General features: G+C 48.0%; 2 protein-coding genes and 1 pseudogene across 2 annotated transcripts in view; all 3 read left to right on the plus strand.

Annotated features, from left to right (window-relative positions):
* Positions 1–24,194, plus strand: part of LOC127045809 (uncharacterized) — a 106,390-nt gene that overhangs the window by 21,360 nt on the left and 60,836 nt on the right.
* Positions 1–24,194, plus strand: part of LOC127045950 (uncharacterized) — a 116,518-nt pseudogene that overhangs the window by 14,917 nt on the left and 77,407 nt on the right.
* LOC127045990 (tripartite motif-containing protein 15-like) lies at positions 12,401–23,337 on the plus strand. The gene is made up of 4 exons (XM_050942886.1): positions 12,401–12,409; positions 15,883–16,004; positions 16,872–16,900; positions 20,748–23,337. The coding sequence occupies exons 1-4, from the start codon at positions 12,401–12,403 to the stop codon at positions 21,275–21,277; spliced, it is 690 nt and encodes a 229-aa protein (XP_050798843.1). The 3' UTR covers positions 21,278–23,337.

The following is a 24,194-nucleotide window of genomic DNA, read 5'->3' on the forward strand; positions in this document are numbered from 1 at the left end:
TAAATGCCTGACACTCTGTCTCCTAGCAACTGATGGCCTGGGCCCCTCCCCTGCAAAGGTGCCAGCTGAAGGTGTTGGAGACAAAGGGATCAGGTGACCTCCTGGCCCGGGAAAGGGGCTGAGGAGAGAGGAGGGGCTGGGAGGGGTTGTTAGTCTGGAGCTGGCTGGGGTCAAGGGTGGAGGGCAGACCTGGGGGTCTGGCTCACTGCCCCCCAGAATGGACCCAGCCGAGGGGTCCGGTTCGCTGTATCTACAAGCTCTGTTTTAGACCCTGTTCCTGTCATCGAATAAACCTCTGTTTTACTGGCTGGCTGAGAGTCACGTCTGACTGCAAAGTGGGGGTGCAGAACCCGGTGGCTTCCCCAGGACCCCGCTGGGGTGGACTCGCTGTGGGAAGCGCACGGAGGGGCAGAGGATGCTGAATGCTCCAAGGAGAGACCCAGGAGGTGAAGCCGTGTGAGCTTCTTGCCCTGAACAAGTCTGCTCCAAGGGAGAGGAGGCTCCCCAAAGTCCTGACTGGCTTGGTGGGGAGCAGTTCCAGAGCATCGCCCGGTGACTCCGTGACAACTGGTGGCAGCGGCGGGACGTACTGCACGCCGTGAATGGCGCTGCTTGCAGTAAGTGACTGGGGAGCAGTAAAACAAAGGAGGGATAATGAGGACCAGGCATGCTGAAGGCTCAGAGTGGGACGGTTTCAGGGGGCAGTTAACCTCTGGGAGTGTGTGACCAGCGAGAAGGACTGTTGGAGTAACAGGGTCCCCCTGAGGACTGCAGCCAGCAGTCTCAGGGGCGGAGGAGCTTGCCGCTCGACCCTGGGAGAGAGAAGGATTTTTGCAGTAGCAGGGTTCCCCGGGGGATTGCAGGAGCAGTCCCAGGGGCGGAGGAGTCTGCAGCTCGACCCTGGCAAAGAGATGGTGATCACGAGAAGGGCTGGCACACCAGGGGTTCTTCCTGGAAACCATGGGGGAGCCAAGAGCACACAGGCCTGTGAGTCCAGAGCCACTTGGGAACGGTGAAGTGATGGTCTATCACCATCTCCTTAAGAAGGACATTGTGATCCTGTGCACGGAGGGGCAGAGGATGCTGAATGCTCCAAGGAGAGACCCAGGAGGTGAAGCCGTGTGAGCTTCTTGCCCTGAACAAGTCTGCTCCAAGGGAGAGGAGGCTCCCCAAAGTCCTGACTGGCTTGGTGGGGAGCAGTTCCAGAGCATCGCCCGGTGACTCCGTGACACCACTACAAACAGTTTTTTTTCTCCTGCTGGTAATAGCTCATCTTCACTGATCACTCTCGTTAGAGTGTATATGGTAACACTCATTGTTTCATGTTCCCTGTATATATCTATATCTATATCTATATATCTTCCTACTGTATTTTCCATTGCATGCATCCGATGAAGTGGGCTGTAGCCCATGAAAGCTTATGCTCAAATACATTTGTTAGTCTCTAAAGTGCTACAAGTACTCCTGTTCTTTTTTCAAAGGTCATGTTTTCTAAACCATTTACCATTTTTGTTGCTCTCCTCTGGACTCTCCAATTTGTCCACATCTTTACTGCAGTGTGATACCCAAAACTGGACACAATACTCCAGCAGAAGCCTCACCAGTGCCGAGAAGAGTGGGATGACTACATCCCATGTCTTACATATGACACTCCTGTTAACACTCCCCAGAATTACATTAGCCTTTTGCACAACTGCATCCCATTGTGGGCTCCTATTTACTGTGTTATCCACTATAACCCCAGTTTCTTTTTTTCTGAACTACTGCCTAGCCAGTTATTCCCCACTGTGTATTTGTGCATTTGATTTTTCCTTCCTAAGTGTAGTACTTTGCATTTGTCTTTGTTGAATTTCATCTTTATAAACTGGATAATTGATCTGAAATCAACAAGGTCATTTTGAGTTTTAATCTTGTCCCTCAAAGAACTTGAAGCCCCTCTTAGCTTGGTGTCATCTGGTAATTGTATGAGTGTGCTCTCCACCCCATCATCCAGGTCATGGATGAAAATACTGATTAGCACCAGACTCAGGTCAGACTCTGGCAGCACCCCACTACATATATCCTCCCAGTTTGACAGCAAACCATTGTTAACTACTCTGAGTACAGCCTTTCATCGAGTTATGCACCTACCTTAGAGCAATTTCATCTTTACCACATTTCCCTAGTTTCCTATAGGAATGTCACATGGGACTGTGTCAAAAGCCTTACTAAAATCAAGATCTATCATGTCTCCTGCTTCTCCCCCTAAACACTAGGCCAGTAACCCTGTGAAAGAAGGCAATTAGGTTGGTTTGGCATGATTGGTTCCTGACAAATCCATGTTGGCTATTACTTATTACCCTGTTATCTTTGAGGTGCTTACAAACTGATTGTTTAATAGCTTGTTCCAGTATCTTTCCAGGTGTTGAAGGTAGGCTGATTATTTTATAATTCTCTGGGTCCTCTTTGTTCTCCTTTTTAAAGATAGGTACCATATTTGCTCTTCTCCTTTCCTCTGGGACTGCACCCAGAGTTCTCAAAGACAATCACTGACAGATCCAAGATCATAGAATCATAGAATAGAATAATAGAATATCAGGGTTGGAAGGGACCTCAGGAGGCATCTAGTCCAACCCTTTGCTCAAAGATCTGCTTCAGCTAGTTCCTTAAGGTGAATTTAGTCAAACCTTGCTGACTTGAAAACATCTAATACTCTAAATATTCTTTAAGCTGTTCATTTGTTATTCTGTCTTGTGTGCCTTCCCCCTTACTATTAATACTAATTGTATTAAGCACCTGGTCACAATTTACCTTTTTAGAGACGATTGAAGCAAAATAGGCATTAAACACCTCTGTGTTCTTGATGTCATTAACTTTCTTTCCCCTCTAAATAGTGGACTTACACTTTTCATCATCTTTCTCTTGCTCCTAATATATTTTTAAAAACTCTCTTCTTGCGGCCTTTTATGTCCCTCGCAAGGTGTAACTCATTTTGTGCCTTAGGCTTTGTGATTTAGTCCCTGTCTGCTTGTGCTGTTCTATTGTACCCTCCTTAGCAATTCATCCACGTCCCCACTTTTTGTAGGGTTTCTTTCTGATTTTCAGGTCGCAGAAGAGCTCCTGGTGAAGCCATATTGTCCTGCTATTTTTCTTATCTTACCTTTGAATCAGGATAGCTTGCAATTTTGCCTTTAATATTGTCTCTTTGAGAAACTGCCAGCTCTCCTGAATGCCTCTTTTTCCTTAGATTTTCTTCCCAGGGGACCTTACTTAAGAGTTCTCTGAGTCTGATGAAGTCTGTTTATTCTTTTTAAGTCCATTGTCTTATTCTCTCTTTTCACTCTTTCCTTTCCTTAAAATAATAAAATCTATCATTTTATGAACACTTTCACCCAAATTGCCTTTTACCTTCAGATTTGCAACCAATTCCTCCCTTTTTAATCAGAATCAAGGCTAAAATGGCTGCCCCCCCGTTACTTCCTCCACCTTCTGAAACAAGAAGTTGTCCCTAAGACATTCCAAAAACTTACTGGACACTTTGTGTTTTATAGTATTACTTTTACAACAGATGTCTGGGTAGTTGAAATCCCCTATTACTACCACGTCTTGTGGTATGGATATTTCTGTTATTTGCTCTAGAAATACCTCATGCGTCTCTTCCTCATGATTTGATGGTCTTTAGAAGACCTCTACGATAACATCACCTGTGTTTTCCCCTGCCCACTTTTATCTTTACCCACAGAATTTCAACTGGGTCGGCCTCTCATCTCCTGGACCGCAGCATATGTGTATATTCTCTTCATGTATAGTGCAACCCCTCCTCCCTTTTTTGCTGGCTTTCCGTCCCAAACACGCCACGTATCAAAGTTCTAGTCATGAGATTTATCCAACCAAATCTCAGTGATGCCAATTAAACACTAAATTACCTTATGTACTAAAACTTCCATTTCTTCCCATCTATTCCCAATGCACCTGGCATTTGTGTATAGACAAGATATTGAGCAGATTTCCCCTCTGTTATCCCGCTTGTTGCTCCTATGACCCAACTGTAAATTTTCCACTCCCTCTCCCCAGCAACATCTCGCCCTCTGTGAAGGTCACTTTTTTGATACTTACCTGTGGTCTTGTGTCACCTGCCCCTTTGATCCTACTTTAGAGCCCTCCTCACGAGGTTGGCAAGTCAGTGCTCGAAGGAGCTCCGCCCCTTCTTGGTCAGGTGTACCCCATCTCCTCCCAGCAGATTTCCTTCCTGAAACCGCCTCCCATGATTTAGGATGCCAAAGTCCATCATTTGACACCACCCGCACAGCCGTGCATCATCTCCAGGGTGTGTGTGTCCCTGCCTGGGCCCTTAACCTCAGCCAGGAGGATGGACAAGAATGCAACATGCGACCGTGACTCCTTCACCCTCACTTCCAGAGCCCAGGAGTCACTGCGCAGGGTCAGACTGGCAGTAGCATTAGTGCCTACGTAGATTTGCAGTGTGTGGCAGTGGCCAGATGAATGGACGAGCCTTGGCAACCTTTCCATAACACCTGGGATGTGGCTCTAGGCAGGCAGCACAACTCCTGGGGCGTCAGGTCAGGTCAGCAGATGGAGGCTCCCATCCCTCTCAGCAGGGAGCCCAGACCACTCCCACCCTACATCCGTCCCCTCCTGGTGGGTGTGGGGGCTGTGTGCCTCCCAGCCTTGGGAGCAGGTGGCTCCTCTTCCTCAGCCATTGGGGTCTGCTCCTCTCCTCATGTGGCCAGGGCAGCATGCCAGTTCTTGACCTCGATGGATGGAGGAGCGGGGTGGCGAGTGGAGCACAGCCTACTGTCTAAGGTGGCCAGCAGCCAGTCTCCTTTCTACAGAGCTGCCGGGTCGCCTTCCTCTTCTGGTGCCTCTGTAGTCATCCCTAGTCAGCTAGCATCCTCCATCCCAGATGTCTCTGTATGCATCCTGGTGATGAAGTCCTAACGCTCCTGGATGCTACATAGCTGAGCCACCTCCTCCCTCAGCTCTCTTTACCTGCTACCTGAGGGACTCCCCGGACAGAAGCCTCTCACACCAGCTGGTTCCCTCTGCCTGGCTGTTTCCAGCAGGGACATGCAGGCTGCATTCCCAGCAAGTGAAGATGAGGATCTGGGTAGAAGCCTCCGTCAGGATGGCTGTCTGGCCAGGGCCCCCACAGCTGCATGCAGATTAAGAGCTAGCAGAGGTGTTGGCAATGCACCATTGCAGGTTCTTCCTTGTGCAGTGCCTTCCAGTTAAAGAAAAACCCTCCCTCCCTGCCTTCCTTCACTGGCAACTCAGATGGCTGACTGCCTTAGTCTCCCAGCCACCTTCGTCTCACCAGCCATGTGTCCTGAGGCCAGGCTTAGACATTTAGAGAGACTGGACATTTATATGGGTAACAAGAATACGGGGATTATAACAATGAAAAGAAAGTGCAGGGAGGGATGTAAAACCTCATACTCAAGATTTAAGCCAATCTCCAGCTATTAGAGATCAATGAGACCTTCATAAAGGCGGTTTTTCCAACAATATAGTAGGGTTTCTGGCGCCTTCCTGTGAAGGATCTAGTGCCGGCTACTCTCAGAGACAGAACACTGGGCTAGATGGATCACGGATCTGGTCAAGCGTGGCAATTCCTAGCCTCTTAAATCAAATAAACCAGATGTTTCTAATGGAAGAGAGATTTCAGTCATAACTAGAGCACTTGCTGCATGGAGCAGTGTACTCCTGAAGGAGAGTGAACTCAGTCACTCTGGAGACGGATTTATTAAAAAACCCCAGAAAAGATCACATCTTCCAAAGTCCTATAAGAAGCTGGGTGCAAGGGAAGGTTGTTCGGGGTGTAGTTCAGCCTTGACTTGGCACGTTTGTACGTTACCAGGTCAGTTTACTTGATATCCTTCACTCTTTATTTTTCAATCTCAGAAATGAGACACAATTAAACCATGGACAGACTCTGTGTCCTGTGCATCTATCAGTTACGTTACCATGTGTTTGTCTCTACTATTCCAGGGATCACGCTGTGGCGCCGGGAACAGCTTCTCAAGGATGTAAACACAAAACCACAACCCTGGGTGAACTGTGAGATCATCGCATCCGACACCATTGAAGAGAAGGCCAATGCCCTCAATGTCACAGCATCGCTGAAGGCCAGTTTCCTGGGGGGGTTGGTTGAAGTAAGTGGATCTGCTAAATACTTAAATGACACCAAAAAATCCAAACAACAGGCCAGAGTTACTCTCCAGTACTCTACCACAACAAAGTTCGAACACCTAACTATGAACCATTTAGGAGCAGAGAATGTCTCTTACCCTGCTGTGTTTGACCAAGGCACGGCCACCCACGTGGTCACAGCTCTGCTGTACGGGGCTCAGGCTTTCTTCGTGTTTGATCGGGAAGTTTCTTCTTCTGAGAACATACGTGAGATAGAGGGAAAGCTCCAGATTGTGATGAAAAAGATATCCATGGAAGGGGAAGGAGCTGTCAAAATGGATGACAAGGAAACATTAAATGCTGAAAATTTTAACTGCAAGTTCCATGGTGATTTTGCTCTTGAGAAAAATCCAGCTAATTTCCAAGATGCCATGAAAATTTATTCCACCCTCCCCAAGCTTCTGGGTGACAGCGGGGAGAAGGCCGTACCAGTGAGAGTCTGGCTGTATCCGCTGACCAAGCTGGATTCCAGAGCGGCTCAGCTGGTGCGTGAGATCAGCTTAACACTGATTTCTGATGCTCAGACTGCTATGGAGGAACTGGCAGAGCTAAACATGCGATGCAATGACATGCTGAAGAACCTGATCGCCACAAGCTTCCCCGAAATCAAGCTGAAAATCCAGCAATTCAGAGATCTGTGTAAGCAACACAGACAGACTTTCCAGAAACAGCTGGCAGGACTCTTACCTTTAATCCGTGGAGGTGGAAAAGAGGAAGGGGCCCTAGTGGAGATTTTATCACTCAAAAACCAGTCACCGTTCAATATCCAGAGCCTCAGTGAATTTCTGGATACAAAGGAGAAAGAGATGAATTATGTGAATTCCTACCTTAGGATCCTAAGCAATGTAGACGTGGTGTCCTCCCAGAGTGAACTAGATAAAATAATACTCGACCCCACACTTGACTTTGTTGTTTCTTTTACATTCACCTCACTGCATGATGAGGAGCCATATTTATCAGATTTAAAACAATGGCTTCAGAACCAGTTTATAAAGGAAACTCATGATCCTGAATCAGCCATTTCTGTCACTGAGAAACCAAAATTCAAAGTGTGGTTTGAGGAAAAAGAAATATATCAAAAAGCTCGAAAATCTGCAAGGGCCCTTTCACATTTTGTAAGTGTCAACAAATCTAACAGGAAGACTCGGTTCATTGTGGTGTCTGTTCCAGACAAGGACAATCCAGGCACTGCCATTTACCTGTATGAGGAGGGAGAGCTGATCAGCACCAACTTTGAGCCTCCATCAAAGCCTCTTCCTCCCCTGATTGATGGAATCAGACATGACCGTGTGCAGCTCACGTTTAACCCAGCAGCCTATGGCAGGGCAGCAATATCCGGCTATCGGGCAGAGTACAGAATTGTAAGGCAGGAGAACTGGGCAGTTGTGAATGTAAATAACACACAAGAGACATTCACAGTAACAGGGCTACGTGCAAACACCGAGTACCAGTTCCGATATGCTGCAGTGAGCAAACCAGGGCTCAGTGAGACCAGCGACGGGAGTGATCCTGTGAAGACTCTTCCCCCGACCAGCCCTCCTGGGAAGCCTGTAACAGATACTGTAGATTCATCTGCCATTGCCCTTTCCTGGAAGTGTCCAAGTGTCACTGGAGACGGAGTCAGTATAAGGGAGTATAAGGTAGAATATAAAGAGAAGGCAGGAGATGCGAATCAGGAGGGGAAAGACAAATGGCTGGAACGAAGGACAGAAAAGAGAACTGAGTTCTGTAGCGTTGATGGACTGCGTCCTGAGACCTCCTACAGATTCCGAGTGTCGGCTGTGTGTGTGGATGGGGCTGTGAGTGACCCAAGTGAGGAGACTTGCATCTCAACCCTAAAGAAAGGTAACACACATATATATAAATATATATTTGCACATTTACCACCCCCCACCCCAACGCAGGACTCTGGAATAGTTCATTCAGGTAAAACTATATTTATCATTAGAAGAAAACTGAGATGTCCCAGGTGTATAATGTAGGAGTGACTTCAGAATCAAACTATTTATTGCAATTTAATATCTGAATTGCAGTAATGCATACAGGGCCCAACCAAACCACAGGAATCAGCTGAGGATTGTACAAATTATATTGGACTGCTAGGTTTGGCCAAGTTAAGGTTCCATCCTCTAAGGAGATTCCACCACCTCCCCAGGTAACCCATTCCAGTGCTTCACCACCCTTCTAGTGAAAAAGTTTTTCCTAATATCCAACCTAAACCTCCTCCACTGCTACTTGAGACCATTGCTTCTTGTTCTGTCACCTGGTACCACTGAGAACAGTCTAGCTCCATCCTCTTTGGAACCCCCCTTCAGGTAGTTGAAAGCAGGGGTGAAAGTAATTTACAGGATTTACCGGTACTGCCGGAGTCCTGGGGAGCATGGCCTTGTCCAGAAGAGGCGTGGCCTCTCAAGATTTAAAGGCTCTGGGGCACCAGCTGTGGCTGGGAGACCCAGGGCCTTTAAATCAGCCAGGGGCTCCCAGCTGAAGAGGTAGCTGGGAGGCCCCTGGAGCTCAGGGGCAAATTAAAGGGTCCGGGGCTCCAGCCACCGGGGGGAACCCCAAGTTTTGCAGGGCTGGGGCAGGGATTTAAAGTGCCAAGAGCTCCTGCCGCTGAGGGGAGCCCCAAGCTCTTTAAATCCTGGCCCCAGACCAGCCACTGGAGCCACGGCTGGGATTCAAAGGGCTCTGGGCTGCCCACAGCGGCGGGGGGGTCTAAGCTCTTTATATCTCAGCTGTGGTGGGGGGTTTAAAGGGCTCTGGGCTGACCGCCGCCATGGGGAGCCCAGAGCCCTTTAAATCCCCGCAGCAAAAGCCGGTGCGGTCTGGCACAGCATACTGGCTCTTGCCAGTACGCTGTACCGGCCTGTAGTGGCTTACTTTCACCTCTGATTAAAAGCAGCTATCAAATCCCCCACTCATTCTTGTCTTCTGCAGACTAAATAAGCCCAATTCCCTCAGCCGCTCTTCATAAGTCACGTGCTCCAGACCCCTAATAATTTTTGTTGCCCTCCGCTGGGCTCTTTCCAATTTTTCCACATCCTTCTTGTAATGTGAGGCCCAAAACTGGACACAGTACTCCATATGAGGCCTCATCAAAGTTGAATACAGGGGAATGATCACATCCCTCAATCTGCTGGCAATACCCCTACTTATACAGCCCAAAATGCCGTTAGCCTTCTTGGCAACAAGGGCACACTGTTGACTCATCTCCAGCTTCTCGTCCACTGTAACCCCTAGATCCTTTTCTGCAGAACTGCTTCCTAGCCATTCGGTCCCTAGTCTGTAGCAGTGCATGGGATTCTTCCATCCTAAGTGCAGGACTCTGCACTTGTCCTTGTTGAACCTCATCAGATTTCTTTTGGCCCAATCCTCTAATTTGTCTAGGTCCCTCTGTATCCTATCCCTACCCTCCAGCATTTCTGCCACTCCACCCAGTTTAGTGTCATCTGCAATCTTGCTGAGGGTGCAGTTCACACCCTCCTCCAGATCATTAATGAAGATATTGAACAAAACCGGCCCCAGGACCGACCCCTGGAGCACTCTGCTTGAAACCAGCTGCCAACTAGACATGGAGCTGTTGATCGCGACCCGTTGAGCCCGATGATCTAGCCAGCTTTCTATCCACCTTATAGTCCATTCATCCAGCCCATACTTCTTTAACTTGCTGGCAAGAATACTGTGGGAGACCGTATCAAAAGCTTTGCTAAAGTCAAGGAATAAAACATCCACTGCTTTTTCCTCCTCCACAGAACCAGTTATCTCCTCATAGAAGGCAATTATGCTAATCAGGTATGACTTGCCCTTGGTGAATCCATGCTGACTGTTCCTGATCACTTTCCTCTCTTCTAAGTGCTTCAGAATTGATTCCTTGAGGACCTGCTCCATGATTTTTCCAGGGACTGAGGTGAGGCTGACTGGCCTAGTTCCCCAGATCCTCCTTCTTTCCTTTTTTAAAGATGGGCACTACATTAGCCTTTTTCCAGTCATCCGAGACCTCCCCCGTTCGCCATGAGTTTTCAAAGATAACTTGGATTGCCAAGTTGGGTGCATAACTGGCTGGATAACCGTTCTCAGAGAGTAGTTATTAATGGCTCCCAGTCTTGCTGGAAAGGTATAACAAGTGAAGTTCCGCAGGGGTCTGTTTTGGGACCGGCTCTGTTCAATATCTTCATCAACGATTTAGATGTTGGCATAGAAAGTACGCTTATTAAGTTTGCGGGCGATACCAAACTGGGAGGGATTGCAACTGCTTTGGAGGACAGGGTCAAAATTCAAAATGATCTGGACAAATTGGAGAAATGGTCTGAGGTAAACAGGATGAAGTGCTCGACTTAGGAAGGAACAATCAGTTTCACACATACAGAATGGGAAGAGACTGTCTAGGAAGGAGTATGGCAGAAAGAAATCTAGGGGTCATAGTGGACCACAAGCTTAATATGAGTCAACAGTGTGATACTGTTGCAAAAAAAGCAAACGTGATTCTGGGATGCCTTAACAGGAGTGTTGTAAACAAGACACGAGAAGTCATTCTTCCACTTTACTCTGCACTGGTTAGGCCTCAACTGGAGTATTGTGTCCAGTTCTGGGCACCGCATTTCAAGAAAGATGTGGAAAAATTGGAGAGGGTCCAGAGAAGAGCAACAAGAATGATTAAAGGTCTAGAGAACATGACCTATGAAGGAAGGCTGAAGGAATTGGGTTTGTTTAGTTTGGAAAAGAGAAGACTGAGAGGGGACATGATAGCAGTTTTCAGGTATCTAAAAGGGTGTCATCAGGAGGAGGGAGAAAACTTGTTCACCTTAGCCTCCAATGATAGAATAAGAAGCAATGGGCTTAAACTGCAGCAAGGGAGATTCAGGTTGGACATTAGGAAAAAGTTCCTAACTGTCAGGGTAGTTAAACACTGGAATAGATTGCCTGGGGAGGTTGTGGAATCTCCATCTCTGGAGATATTTAAGAGTAGGTTAGATAAATATCTATTAGTGATGGTCTAGACAGTATTTGGTCCTGCCATGAGGGCAGGGGACTGGACTCGATGACCTCTCGAGGTCCCTTCCAGTCCTAGAGTCTATGAGTCTATGAGAATCTGTAGGTGGAAAGCTTCCAGTATAGCTGGACAGGTGTCTGAGGTCATGGCAATTTCCTGCAATATCACTGAAAGTCCCTATTTTATTAACTGTATGTATTACTGTGGGCCAGGATTCTATGTAACCTCTCTAGTGGGGAGATGTGATGGATGTAAAACCCGGCAGTTCAAAAGGCTGTATTGAAAATGTGCCAGACAAGTATGGACTTTTGGGACAATGAATATTAACTGGATTTCCTGGGGACTCCGAAGGGAGAGGTTAATGCAAATTCCTCATCTCTGGTCAATGCAAAAACCCAGCCCTTTGAAGCTATGCCCTGAGGAGAGGGTTTTCTCTGTTGATTACCTGTTGCAGAAGGCCAAGATCAAAGGCCCAAGCTTGATAAAGAAATAGCCGATCTAGTGCCCTAGGTCGGCATTGGGGAGATCTCTGGTAAGCGTTTGAGCACAGGTGAAAGTTCATTTATTATTTTAATAAGTTTTCTCTGCAATGCTTTTACCTTCAGAAGAAATGTGCTTGCTTACAAGGAGCTGTGTGGAAACGTATAGCTGTGGGCAATACACTGGTCGTTGTCTTCAGAGAGAAAGCAAAGCACAGGCCCCGGCCTGGTTAGGGAGACTGGCTTGCTGGGGACATCACAGTGTGAGGCAGGGAGCTGTGCAGCCCTAACCCCAGTCAGGAGGCAGTGAGACGTGGGTCTCTGCCTATGAGAGATGACAGCTGGGAGCTGGAAACCTTTAAATGAGTCCCCCTGACAGACCATGCAGGGGTAATACAGGAGCTGTTACCCTGAAAACTGTGTTATTGAGGAGGATGAAAGTCCCAGGGAAAGAGAGTATCTCACTGGAGCAGAGGGAAACAATCCCATAGTTGGGACCCTCCTTCCAGGTGATGTTGTGGTGTCCTCTCACACTGAGGATACCTCTCTCGGGGAGGGAACTCTAGCTATTAGAAAGAAACAGGTGTTAGTAGTGGGAGATTCGATCATTAGAAACATAGATAGTTGGGTTTCTGATGACTGGAAGAACCATATAGTGACTTGCCTGCCTGGTGTGAAGGTTGTGGATCTCTCAAGACATCTAGACAGACTTATGTGTAGTGCTGGGGAGGAACTGGTGGTCATGGTCCATGTAGGTACCAATGACATAGGGATGGATAGGAGAGAGGTTGTGGAGGCCAAATTTAGGGTACAAGGTAAGAGATTGAAGTCCAGGACCCCCATGGTGGCATTCTCTGAGATGCTCCCAGTTCCACGCGCAGGGCCAGTTAGGCAGGCAGAGCTGCAGGGTCTCAATGCATGGATGAGATAATGTTGTAGAGAGGAGAGGTTTAGATTTATTAGGAACTGGGGAAACTGTTGGGAAAGGGGGAGCCTATACAGGAAGGATGGGCTCCACCTAAAGCAAAATGGAACCAGATTGCTGGTGCTTAACATTAAAAAGGTCGCAGAGCAGTTTTTAAACTAAGGGCTGGGGGAAAGCCGACAGGTACAGAGGAGCATGTGGTTCAGACATCCCTTAGGGGGGATCTATTAATATAGAATCTCAATGTCCTAGTGAGGACGAGAGGATGGAAAATGATAAAATACAAGCAGGGTTTGATCAGAAACAATCAAATAAAAAAGTGTCCCATTCAATTACATCATGTAATGGCAGACAGCTAAAAGGAGATAAGTTTTTAAAGTGCTTATATACCAATGCTAGAAGTCTAAATAATAAGATGGGTGAACTAGAGTGCCTTGTATTAAATGAGGATATTGATATAATAGGCATCACAGAAACCTGGTGGAATGAGGATAATCAATGGGACACAGTAATACCAGGGTACAAAATATATCAGACTCACAGAACAGGTCATGCTGGTAGGGGAGTGGCATTATATGTGAAAGAAAGCATAGAATCAAATGCAGTAAAAATCATAAATGAATCAAACTGTACCATAGACTCTCTAGGATAGCAATTCCATGCTCTAATAAGAAGAATAGACCGGTAGGGCTATATTACCGACCACCTGACCAGGATGGTGATAGTGACTGTGAAACGCTCAGGGAGATTAGAGAGGCTATTAAAATAAAAAACTCAATAACAATAATAATGGGAGGTTTCAGTTATCCCCATATTGACTGGGCACATGTCACCTCAGGCTGGGATGCAGAGATAAAGTTTGTTGACACCTTAAATGACTCCTTCTTGGAGCAGCCAGTCCTGGAACCCCCCAGAGGAGAGGCAATTCTTGATGTAGTCCTAAGTGGAGCACAGGATCTGGTCCAAGAGGTGAATGTAGCTGGACCCCTTGGTAATAGTGACCATAATGTAACTAAATCTAACATCCCTGTGGCAGGGAAAACACCACAGCAGCCCAACACTGTAACATTTAATTTCAGAAAGGGGAACTACACAAAAATGAGGAGGTTTGTTAAACAGAAATTAAAGAGTACAGACCAAAAGTGAAATCCCTGCAAGCTGCATGGAAACTTTTGAAAGACACCATAATAGAGGTTCAACTTAAATGTATACCCCAAATTAAAAACACAGTAAGAGAACAAGAAAAGAGCCACCGTGGCTAAACAACAAAATAAAAGAAGCAGTGAGAGGCAAAAAGGCATCCTTTAAAAAGTGGATGTTAGATCCTAGTGAGGAAAATGGAAAGGAGCACAAATACTGGCAGACAAAATGTAAAAATAGAATTAGGAAGGCCAAAAAAGAATTTGAGGAACAGTTAGCTAAAGACTCAAAAATAGCAATTTTTTATTAAGTACATCAGAAGCAGGAAGCCTTCTAAACAACCAGTGGGGCCACTGGACGATCGAGGTGCTAACGGTGACAGAGCTGAGGAACTGTCCCAAACTGAGGTATCATTAGAGGAGATTTTGGAACAGATTGATAAATTAATCAACAATAAATCACCAGGACCAGATGGTAGCACTCAACAATTCTGAAGGAATTCAAATGTGAAACTGCAGAATCACTAACTGTAGTCTGTAACCTATCATTTAAATCAGCTTCTGTACCAGATGACTGGAGGATAGCTAATGTGATGCCAATTTTTAAAAAGGGCTCCAGAGGTGATCCCGGCAATTACAGGTCTGACTTCAGTACTGAGCAAACTGGTTGAAACTATAATAAAGAACAATATTGTCCGACATATAGATGAACATAATTTGTTGAGGAAGAGTCAACATGGTTTTAATAAAGGGAAATCATGCCTCACCAATCTACTAGAATTCTTTGAGGGGGTCAACAAGCATGTGGACCAAGGCAATCCAGTGGATTTAGTGTACTTTGATTTTCAGAAAGCCTTTGACAAGGTCCTTAACCAAAGGCTCTTAAGCAAAGTAAGCTGTCATGGGATAAGAGGAAAGTTCTCTCATGGATTGGTAACCGGTTAAAAGATAGGAAACAAAGGGTAGGTATGAATGGTGAGTTTTCAGAATGGAGAGAAGTAAATAGTAGTGTCCCCCAGGGGTCGGTTCTGGGACCAGTGCAGTTCAAAATATTCATAAATGATCTGGAAAAAGGAGTAAACAGTGAGGTGGCAAAATTTGCAGATGATACAAAATTACTAAAGGCAGTTAAGACCCAGGCAGGCTGCGAAGAGCTACAAAAGGATCTCTCAAAATTGGGTGACTGGGCAACAAAATGGCAGATGAAATTTAATGTTGATAAATGCAAAGTGATGCACATTGGAAAACATAATCCCAACTATACATATAAAATGAGGAGGTCTAAATTAGCTATTACCACTGAAGAAAGAGTTCTTGGAGTCATTGAGGACAGTTCTCTGAAAACATCCACTCAATGTGCAGTGGCAGTCAAAAAAGCAAACAGAATGCTGGGAAGAATTAAGAAAGGGATAGATAATGGGACAGAAAATATCCTGTTGCCTCTATATAAATCCGTGGTACGCCCACATCTTGAATACAGTGTGCAGATGCGATCGCCCCATCTCAAAAAAGATACATTGGAATTGGAAAAGGTTCAGAAAAGGGAAACTAAAATGATTAGGGGTATGGAATGGCATCCGTATGAGAAGAGATGAATAAGACTTGGATTTTTCAGCTTGGAAAACAGATGGCTAAGGGGAGATATGATTGAGGTCTATAAAATCATGACTGGTGCAGAGAAAGTAGATAAGGAAATGTTGTTTACTACTTCTCATAACACAAGAACCAAATGAAATTAATAGACAGCAGGTTTAAAACAAACAAAAGGAAGTATTTCTTCACACAGCGCACAGTCAACCTGTGGAACTCCTTGCTGGAGGATGTTGTGAAGGCCAAGACCATAACAGGATTCAAAAAAGAACTAGATAAATTCATGGAGGACAGGTCGATCAGTGGCTATTAGCCAGGCATGGGGAGGGGTGGTGTCCCTGGCCTCTGTTTGCCAGAAGCTGGGAATGGGCACAGGGGATGGATCACTTGATGATTCCCTGTTCTGTTCATTCCCTCTGGGGCACCTGGCATTGGCCACTGTCGGTAGACAGGATACTGGGCTAGATGGGCCTTTGGTCTGACCCGGTATGGCCGTTCTTATGTTCTTATGAAACATGACAAGCTCAAGAGGATAAGCAGCAAGCCTTTGATCCGGAGCCCACCTGTTAGAAGAAAAACAGGCTGACCCAGGGTGGATTGAGTGGACTGGCTTCTTTATTGTGGTACTTGTTCCCCTCGACCCAATTGTCGAGTAAGCCCTGGATTAGTTACAGCACACTCCTTTTATCCAGGTTAGTATGGAAATACCCACATTTACTACAACACCCCCCAAACCCTTCTTAAGTAATATGAACGCCCATACCATGAACATAATTATCCCTGCCCCGATTTACTGTTTACAACGAGGAGAAGGGAAGGGGGAGGGGTAGCACTTTATCTATCAAGCAAAGAGACAGAGCCTGCCCGTGCCTTCCTCCCTAATAACATGCTAGCGGTTACCCAGGTCTTTACTTAATCCTTACATACCCCAACACCACCCAGCCAGTGTCAAGCCCACCTAGGGCAGGAATCTGGAAAAGGCTCACAGGCGTGTTGCTAAATCTGCCCACTGGTTGTGTTTCTAAAATTATTAATTAATTATTATTTATTTTGGGGAATGCGTGATGCTTCCCGGGGGTCCCCAGGGTTGTGAGGCACCTCGCTGCCACCTGCCCTTAGTGTGGGGATGTCTTGTCTGTTCCTGCCATGGGTCAGCTCCCTGATACCACCAGCTACAGGCAACACAAGCACTCCCCTCTCAGCCTGTGCAGGCTCTGCTGTCCCTACACGGGTTAGCGATAGCCACACTCCAACCCCGAGTGTCCCCCCAGCGGTGTCCAGCCCCTGATCCTCAGGACACTCACAGAAGTACCAGATCCGCTGTTCGCAAAGGACCAGAACTCACCAATTTATTAGTTAGACCTTAGAACACAGCTCCACTTAACACACAGCGCTTAGATTTGTTTATACAGAAAGCAGGTACACGTGTATTTAACACAGAGCACAGATTGAAATGAAGCCAGCAGAAATACCAGAGACAAAGGGTTACACAGCAACTAAAATCTTAACACGCATTCAAGAGCCTCAACTTAATTAACAAGATGCCTCTTTTCTAATAGGGTCCTGCTCACCCAAAGACCTTCTCATGGTGCATTTCAACCAGGAAGACGGAGACCTTCCTTTCCTAAGGCCAAGCCCTTTGTCAGCTTATCTCCCCAGATGAAGGACGCCAGGGCCTCTCTCTGCATCCCTAGAAATATTAGACTAGTCCTTTGTTCTTCACCTGCAAACAGGATTCCACCCCTACCCCCCCCAGCTGTTCACCCCTTCCTGCGAATGTCTTCTCCTGAACTCCCCACAATCTCTTCATTAGCATTTGACTTCGTATGCAAACACACTGTCACTGTGACACACAGTACACCATGGTCAGCTAGGGTGACACGTGTCTCCTGCCTCGTGGAACCTGCTGTCAGGCATCTACCTCTGGGTGACCTGCCTTTAACTTCCAGGACATGGTTGCCAATATACACACCCCTCTCCTTACATATTACCCGCACACACATCCCGCAATGGTTACAATGACCAGCGTGACACAGGCTTTCAGTAGACACTCTTTGGTGAACTAGAATGTAAATACACTACCCAGGAGATCCCTGTAAACTTTGTGTACCCCTGGGCTCTCTGCCAGTTGGCACCAAGAGGTCCCTGGGTCACAGAATGTCCTCAAAGTATTTGGGGGGAAAAATTGGACACACGAATGTTTGCTTGGTGGGGTGGAATTGGGGCAGGGATGAGGGTAGCGTTTGGCGTTCAGCAAGGGAAAAGGACGTATTGGGGAGGTGGATAAATGGAGTGGGGGGAGGGCACGCACATGATCATTACAAGGCCGGAATGGCAGCTTTCTCCTACCAGCAACATTTCTCCTTCTGTTAAAAAAAAACTTGGAAATTAAATGGCAGAAACTTCATTAACCCAGAGCTGAGGCTGCCTGGCGATAACTCGTGCCTTCCAGAATGTCAAGTGCAGCAAAACTCAAACTTCTGAAAACCAGGAAATACAGAGATAAGTGAAATGCCCACACAACCTTAACTCTGCCCACTTTGAGCCATGTCCCAGTACACTCATGACCCAGACTCCGGCTCTGCCTTTGTGCGGTACTGAACACTCAATCTCAGCCCACGCCACAGAAAGAACATCACAGCTGCTAAATCTTACAACCCTTTTTATCTCCCCCTAATGCACACGATGCCTTCTGACACCCTGCATTCCCTTACCCTGCATTAAGCTCTCCAGCCACACTCATCTCTGAGCTCCCCATGGCAAGAGGAGCCCTGGGCCTCACTAGTGACACCAGCCTGGCCAGCGCAGCAGTGAAACGAGGCATCCTGACTGTCCAAAAGTACACAGGCACCTCTTTCCTCTGATCACCCACATAGGGGCCAGGGGCGGGGGGGATGGACGGACGGACGCACAGATGGACGGACGCGCGCACACACACACACGCACACGCACACTCTCTCTCTCTCTCTCTGTGACAAAGTGGAACTGTTCTTAATGTTTCCTCTGAATACTGTGTGGGTGCCTCAGTTTCCCCTATGCATTTCTTAAGTCTCTAGTGTGCATAAATGGCCGACACTTTGTATCCTGGCAACAAATAGCTGGGGCCCTTCCCCCCCTCAAGGAAATAACTAAAGGTAAACAAAAAAAATCAGGTAACCTCCTGGCCTGGGAAAGAGACAAAGGCCAGAAAGGAGAGGCTGAAGGGGGTTTCAGTTTGGAGCTGGCTGGGGACGGGAAGTGAGGGCAGATGGGGTTGTCTGCCTCGCTGGGCCCCAGAATAAACCCGGCTAACGTGTCCGGTTCTCTGTACCTACAAGCTCTGTTTTAAACCATGTTCCTGTCATAGAATAAACCTCTGTTTTACTGGCTGGCTGAGGGTCACGTCTGACTGCAAAGTGGGGGTGCAGGACCCTGTGGCTTCCCCAGGACCCTACCTGGGTAGACTTGCTGTGGAAAGCGCACAGAGGGGCATATGCTGAATGCACCAATGTCAGACCCAGGAAGGTGGAAGCCATGAGAACTTCTTGCCCTAAAAACAGTCTGCTCCAAGGGAGAGGAGGCTCCCCAAAGTCCTGCCTGGCTTTGTGGGGAGCAGTTCCAGAGCATCGCCCGGGGTCTCCTTCACACACACACACACGCGCGCGCACGTAGACAGTGATGAGTTCCCAAAATCCTAAGAACTGGTTCCCTACTGGGTCCTTGGCAGCAGGGGAGTCTTCACTCGCTCCGGGTTTTCAGTGGCAGATCCTTCACCCGGAGTGAGTGAAGGACCTGCCTCCGAAGTGCCACTGAAGACCCAGTAGGGAACCGTGCAGTGAGTACAAGCCCCACGTGCCTGTCTCCCCACAACCACCCACCCATCCGACCCCAACCCACGTCCTGCCTCCAACTGCCCCCCTCAGAACCTGCAGCCCATCAACTCCCCCATCCTTGTCCCCTGACCACCTCCTCCCGAGACCCCCCACCCTAACTGCCTTCCAAGACCCCACCCCCTAGCCAACTCGCCCCATTCCCTGTCCCCTGACTGCCCCAACCCCATCCACCACCACCCCAACAGACCCATGGGACTCCCATGCCTATCCAACACCCCCATTCCCTGTCCCCTGACCGCCCCTCCATAACCTCCGCCCCCTCCAACCGCTCCCTACCCCTTATCCAACCCCTCCTCCCAGCCCCGGCTGGCCCCCTTATCATGCTGCTGTGTAAGGATGCCGCACAGCCGCTGGAGCTTGCAGCCCCACTCCCTTACCCAGAGGTGAAAATAAGGTGGTGCACGGTACCGGGGTGGCCCGGCTTCCCCAGGGGGCAATTTACAGGGCCTGGGGCTCCCAGTAGGGGCTGGAGCCTCAGGTCCTTTAAATTACCACCAAAGCCCCACTGCTGGAGCCCTGGGGTAGGGCTGCAGGGCTCTGGGGGCTATTTAAAAAGTCCGGGGCTCCTGTCGCTTCTACTGCCTCGGCCCTTTAAATAGCCACTGGAGCCCTGGAGTAGCAGGGGGCTCCAGCTGCCTCTGCCGCCCTGGTCCTTTAAATAGCCACTGGAGCCACGCTACTACTCCAGGGCTCTGGCGGCTATTTAAAGGGCCAGGGCAGTAGAAGCAGGGGAGCCCCAGGCTGTTTAAATAGCCCCCAGAGCACTGGGGTAGCAGGGCGCTCCAGGGGCTATTTAATGGGCTGGGGCTCCAGCTGTCTCTGCCGCCCTGGTCCTTTAAATAGCCACTAGAGCCCCCCACTTTCCCCAGGGCTCTGGTGGCTCTGTGAGGGGGAGGAAGCGCAGGAGGGGCCTGGGAAGCCTCGGCCTCCCAACTGGGAGATCAGGCGGGCCAGACAGGACGGTCCAGAGGGCCAGATGTGGCCCGCGGACAGGAGTTTGCCCACCTGCCTGCCCCTTTAGGAACCGGTTCTACACTGGCTTCTAAATTTAGCAACCAGTTCTTGCAAACTGGTGCGAACCGGCTCCAGCTCACCACTGCACGCAGATCACCTTCTATCACAATCACAGATCTTCCAAGCTGGTCCAATTTATTCCTTCACCCTAGCAACGCCTACCACAGGGTTACAGCTGCAGTGCATACAGATAATTCCCAGTGGCTATTGCCAGCTCCAGCAGGCAGAGTTAAGGTTGCGAGGGCATTTACCTGAACTCGCTATCTCCCGGCATTTGCAAGATTCAGTTTTGCTGAACTGACTTTCTTGAAGGGCGCAAGGTATCTCCAGGCATCTTAACGCTGAGTAGTGACGTATTGTAGCCATGTAATCTCTCTCTCTGTGTATAGTTAGCCAATATGAGGAGCAGCGCTGACCGGCCCACGTATATGTTACACAGGAGGTGAGTGCAGGGCGGGAAGATTCGGAGTCTCAGGTCTGGCCCAGCTGACCCTTTCGCTCTGTCATTGACCCATGTCTGCCAATAACACTGATTCTGTCTCTCCCCAGCGAATGTGACTCTGGATCCAGACACGGCACATCCTGAGCTTGTTCTGTCTGAAGATAGGAGAAGCGTGAGCCGGGGACACAAGAGCCAGATGTTGCCTTACAAACTGCAGAGATTTGATTATTTGCTCAGTGTGCTGGGCTCTGAGGGCTTCAACTCGGGGAAACATTCCTGGCAGGTGAAGGTGGAGGGAGGGGCAGCCGCAGACTGGGCTGTGGGGGTAGCTAGACAGTCTGTGCAGAGGAATGGAGAGGTTGGCTTTACTCCCGAGGAGGGGGTCTGGGTGGTGCAGAAATGGGGCAGTGTCAGAGACTATCGGGCTCAAACCTTTCCTGTCACTCGCCTGTCCTTGAGTAGAGATCCCAGCAGGATCCGGGTCTCTCTGGACTATGAAGGGGGGTTGGTGGCATTTAATTATGCTGATAATCTGGCCCCGATCTTCACTTTCCCACGGGCCTCTTTCAATGGGGAGAAAATCTTCCCTTTCTTCTGGATCTGGGGTACAGGATTCAAGCTGAGCCTGCATCCCTGAGAGGCAGGGTAGCCCAGGGCTCTGTTAGTACCTTAGAGAGCAGGCTAGATAAACCCGTCTCACGGTCTGGCAGTGACTGCCCAGTCTGCTTGTTCTCATGCTGTATGGTTCTGTAGGATTATATCAGAGAACAGGGTCAGAGAAAGGTGGGAGGGGGAGAAAAAGTACCTCCAGGGAGTGGGGAGGGAGGGGATAGGAAAGGGGAACTGGGGCTTGGGGGTGGGGGGAGGAATGGAGGATGGATAACAAAGTGAACAGCTAGAAAGGGGAGGGGCACAGACCTTGAGATGAGGGTTTAGTACTTTCTCCTTGTGGAGTCACTGGGGGCTTTTCTACACTTCAAAAGCTGCACCAGTGCAGCTGTGCTGCTGTAGCGCTTTAGTGAAGACGTTACTATGGGAGAGCGTCTCCCGTCAGCGTGGTGACTCCACTCCCCGAGAGGCGGTAGCTACGTCGGCAGGAGATGCTCTCCCATCTACACAGGGGTCAGGTCGGTGTAACTGCGTCGCTCGGGGGGGTTCACACGTAGTTATACCCATGTGAATTTGCAGGGCCCACCTGGCCTGAGAGTCTCTGTCCCAGGACAGGCTCCTTGGCGGAGCCTGCTCAACGCACCAGTGCATGTGACAGAAACGATCCCTTAGAATGAGTCTGTGGGAGGTTCTGGCTGGACCCTGCCCGGGCGCAGAGGCTGGAAAGGAAAGCTGAGGGGTCTGCAGGCAGGGCCAGAATGCCATTGGCAGAGCAATTCCCACCCCGTCCTAGAGCCACTGCGGCTGGAAGCTCAGCTGCAGAATGGGCACCAGGAGCTCTGCCCTTTGCGCCCTGTGCAGGTCTTGGCCAGAACCCCCCATGGTGCTCACTGCCTGAAAGGGACGAAGTAAAACCAGGGCCATCGCCCTGCATCTCCACCTCCTCTTCCTGTACAGGCACAAGCCCTGGCAGCTCACTGCACGTCTCCACGTGCTCATCAGAGGTTTCTAGCTGATCATGTACAATTGCCCCACTTGCAGCATGGGGCAAGGTGTAGCCAGTTAGTTCATTTTATTATCCATGTATGGTTGTGCTGTGTGATGTAATGATTAACTCAGATGCTAAATTACTTCTAATGAAGGTATGCTAACTAGATTTAGGGTGTAGGATTATAGAAGTATCAGTGATAAGTAGCATTAGGTATATACGTGCAGTATGGCTGAAACGCAAGGCCTGCAGGCTGAGGCCTGTCAGATTTCAGCTTAGCCATACTAGGCCATAGGTTTAAGAATGCCTGACATGAATAAGTGACCAAAGATTGACCCTACGCCAGTAAGATCACAATACTATTGGAAAGATGTGCCAACAGGTGATGTTGCGGAAAATCAACTGCAATGCACTATCCAAGATCATGAGATACCTTATTGTAACATCATTCACAACACATGTCCTGGATGCAGGGTACATGTTGTGCCTAGATGCTAATGAAAATAAGAGGGACTACAGACAACCTGTGAAAAACAGGGCACCCCTATATTTATGGAGTGAGGAAATACAGATAAGGAAAAAAGAGGGTTGACACCTTCATGCAAATGCATAGTGTGTTAGATGTAGTCAAAATTACAATATAAAAGCGGGTTTGCAGACTGAGTGAAATTGGGAGTACACAAGGGAAAATTCCCAGCAGGAGCCATTTCTCTACTGATGTCCAGTTGGTGAGGAATCCATCAGACTCTAAGAATATCTTTAAGGATGTGAGTATGACTATATTTATAACTTGTACATGGATATTCGTAGGGTTTACATATGCTTGGTGTGACGCATGGCTAGAAAGGGTTAAACATCCTGCAAAATAACCCTGCAAAGACATGTGGGGAGATAATGTTGGTGTTTTGTGTATTTACTTATGTATGAGTAGGGTGGACAATGTAATCAACAGTCCCTGTCTATGTTGTATTCTGATAGTTCAGAGATCAAAAGAACATCCTAGCATGTAAACGAATTGTAAACATGGGATATCTAGGTATTCATCGCTCATTGAAATGTACTGTGAATGGTGGAGGAACGAGCAAATGGCCTTATGTTGATTTGTAATGGCCTTATGTTATGTTGTGTGTATAGCTAATTTGTATAGGATGGACCTCCTTCAAAGTCATCCTAATGACCTTTTGTTCCCTGAGGAAATCCCAACTTGCCAAAAGAGGACGTGAAATTGTCTAAAAGATCCTTGGGTCCTGATTCTGAGGTCTCAGAGCTGCTTAGACTTCTTCAGGGGAAGTCTGAGTCTCAAGACAGAGGTCCCAGTTATGCTGGTACACCCTGAATATGAGATTTGGACTCTAACCCATGACCTGAATTCTAAAGGAACTCTTTGCAACTACAAAGCTCACCATCTTGGCTATGAATCTGAATCTCAGTGGACTGAACTCATGTCTTTTAACCTCACTCTCTCTCTTTTGTTTTTTTAATAAATCTTAGTTTAGTTAATAAGAACTGGCTGCAGTGTGTATTTGGGCAAGATCTGAAACATTTGTTAACCTGGGAGGTGATGTGTCTGATCCTTTGGCATTGAGTATCAGAGGGGTAGCTGTGTTAGTCTGGATCTGTAAAAGCAGCAAAGAGTCCTGTGGCACCTTATAGACTAACAGACGTTTTGGAGCATGAGCTTTCGTGGGTGAATACCCACTTCATCAGATGCATGTAGTGGAAATTTCCAGGGGCAGGTATATATATGCAGGCAAGCTAGAGATAATGAGGTAGTTCAATCAGGGAGGATGAGGCCCTGTTCTAGCAGTTGAGGTGTGAAAACCAAGGGACGAGAAACTGGTTTTGTAATTGGCAAGCCATTCACAGTCTTTGTTTAATCCTGAGCTGATGGTGTCAAATTTGCAGATGAACTGAAGCTCAGCAGTTTCTCTCTGAAGTCTGGTCCTGAAGTTTTTTT

The sequence above is a fragment of the Gopherus flavomarginatus genome, chromosome 2 (assembly GCF_025201925.1).
Source record: "Gopherus flavomarginatus isolate rGopFla2 chromosome 2, rGopFla2.mat.asm, whole genome shotgun sequence".
NCBI lineage: Eukaryota > Metazoa > Chordata > Testudines > Testudinidae > Gopherus > Gopherus flavomarginatus.

Coding starts and splice junctions, on each gene's coding strand:
- LOC127045990 (XM_050942886.1), top strand. Junction 16,005..16,871: donor AGCACACTCCTTTTATCCAG/GTTAGTATGGAA, acceptor CTTTTCTAATAG/GGTCCTGCTCACCCAAAGAC. Junction 16,901..20,747: donor CACCCAAAGACCTTCTCATG/GTGCATTTCAAC, acceptor GTCTCTCCCCAG/CGAATGTGACTCTGGATCCA.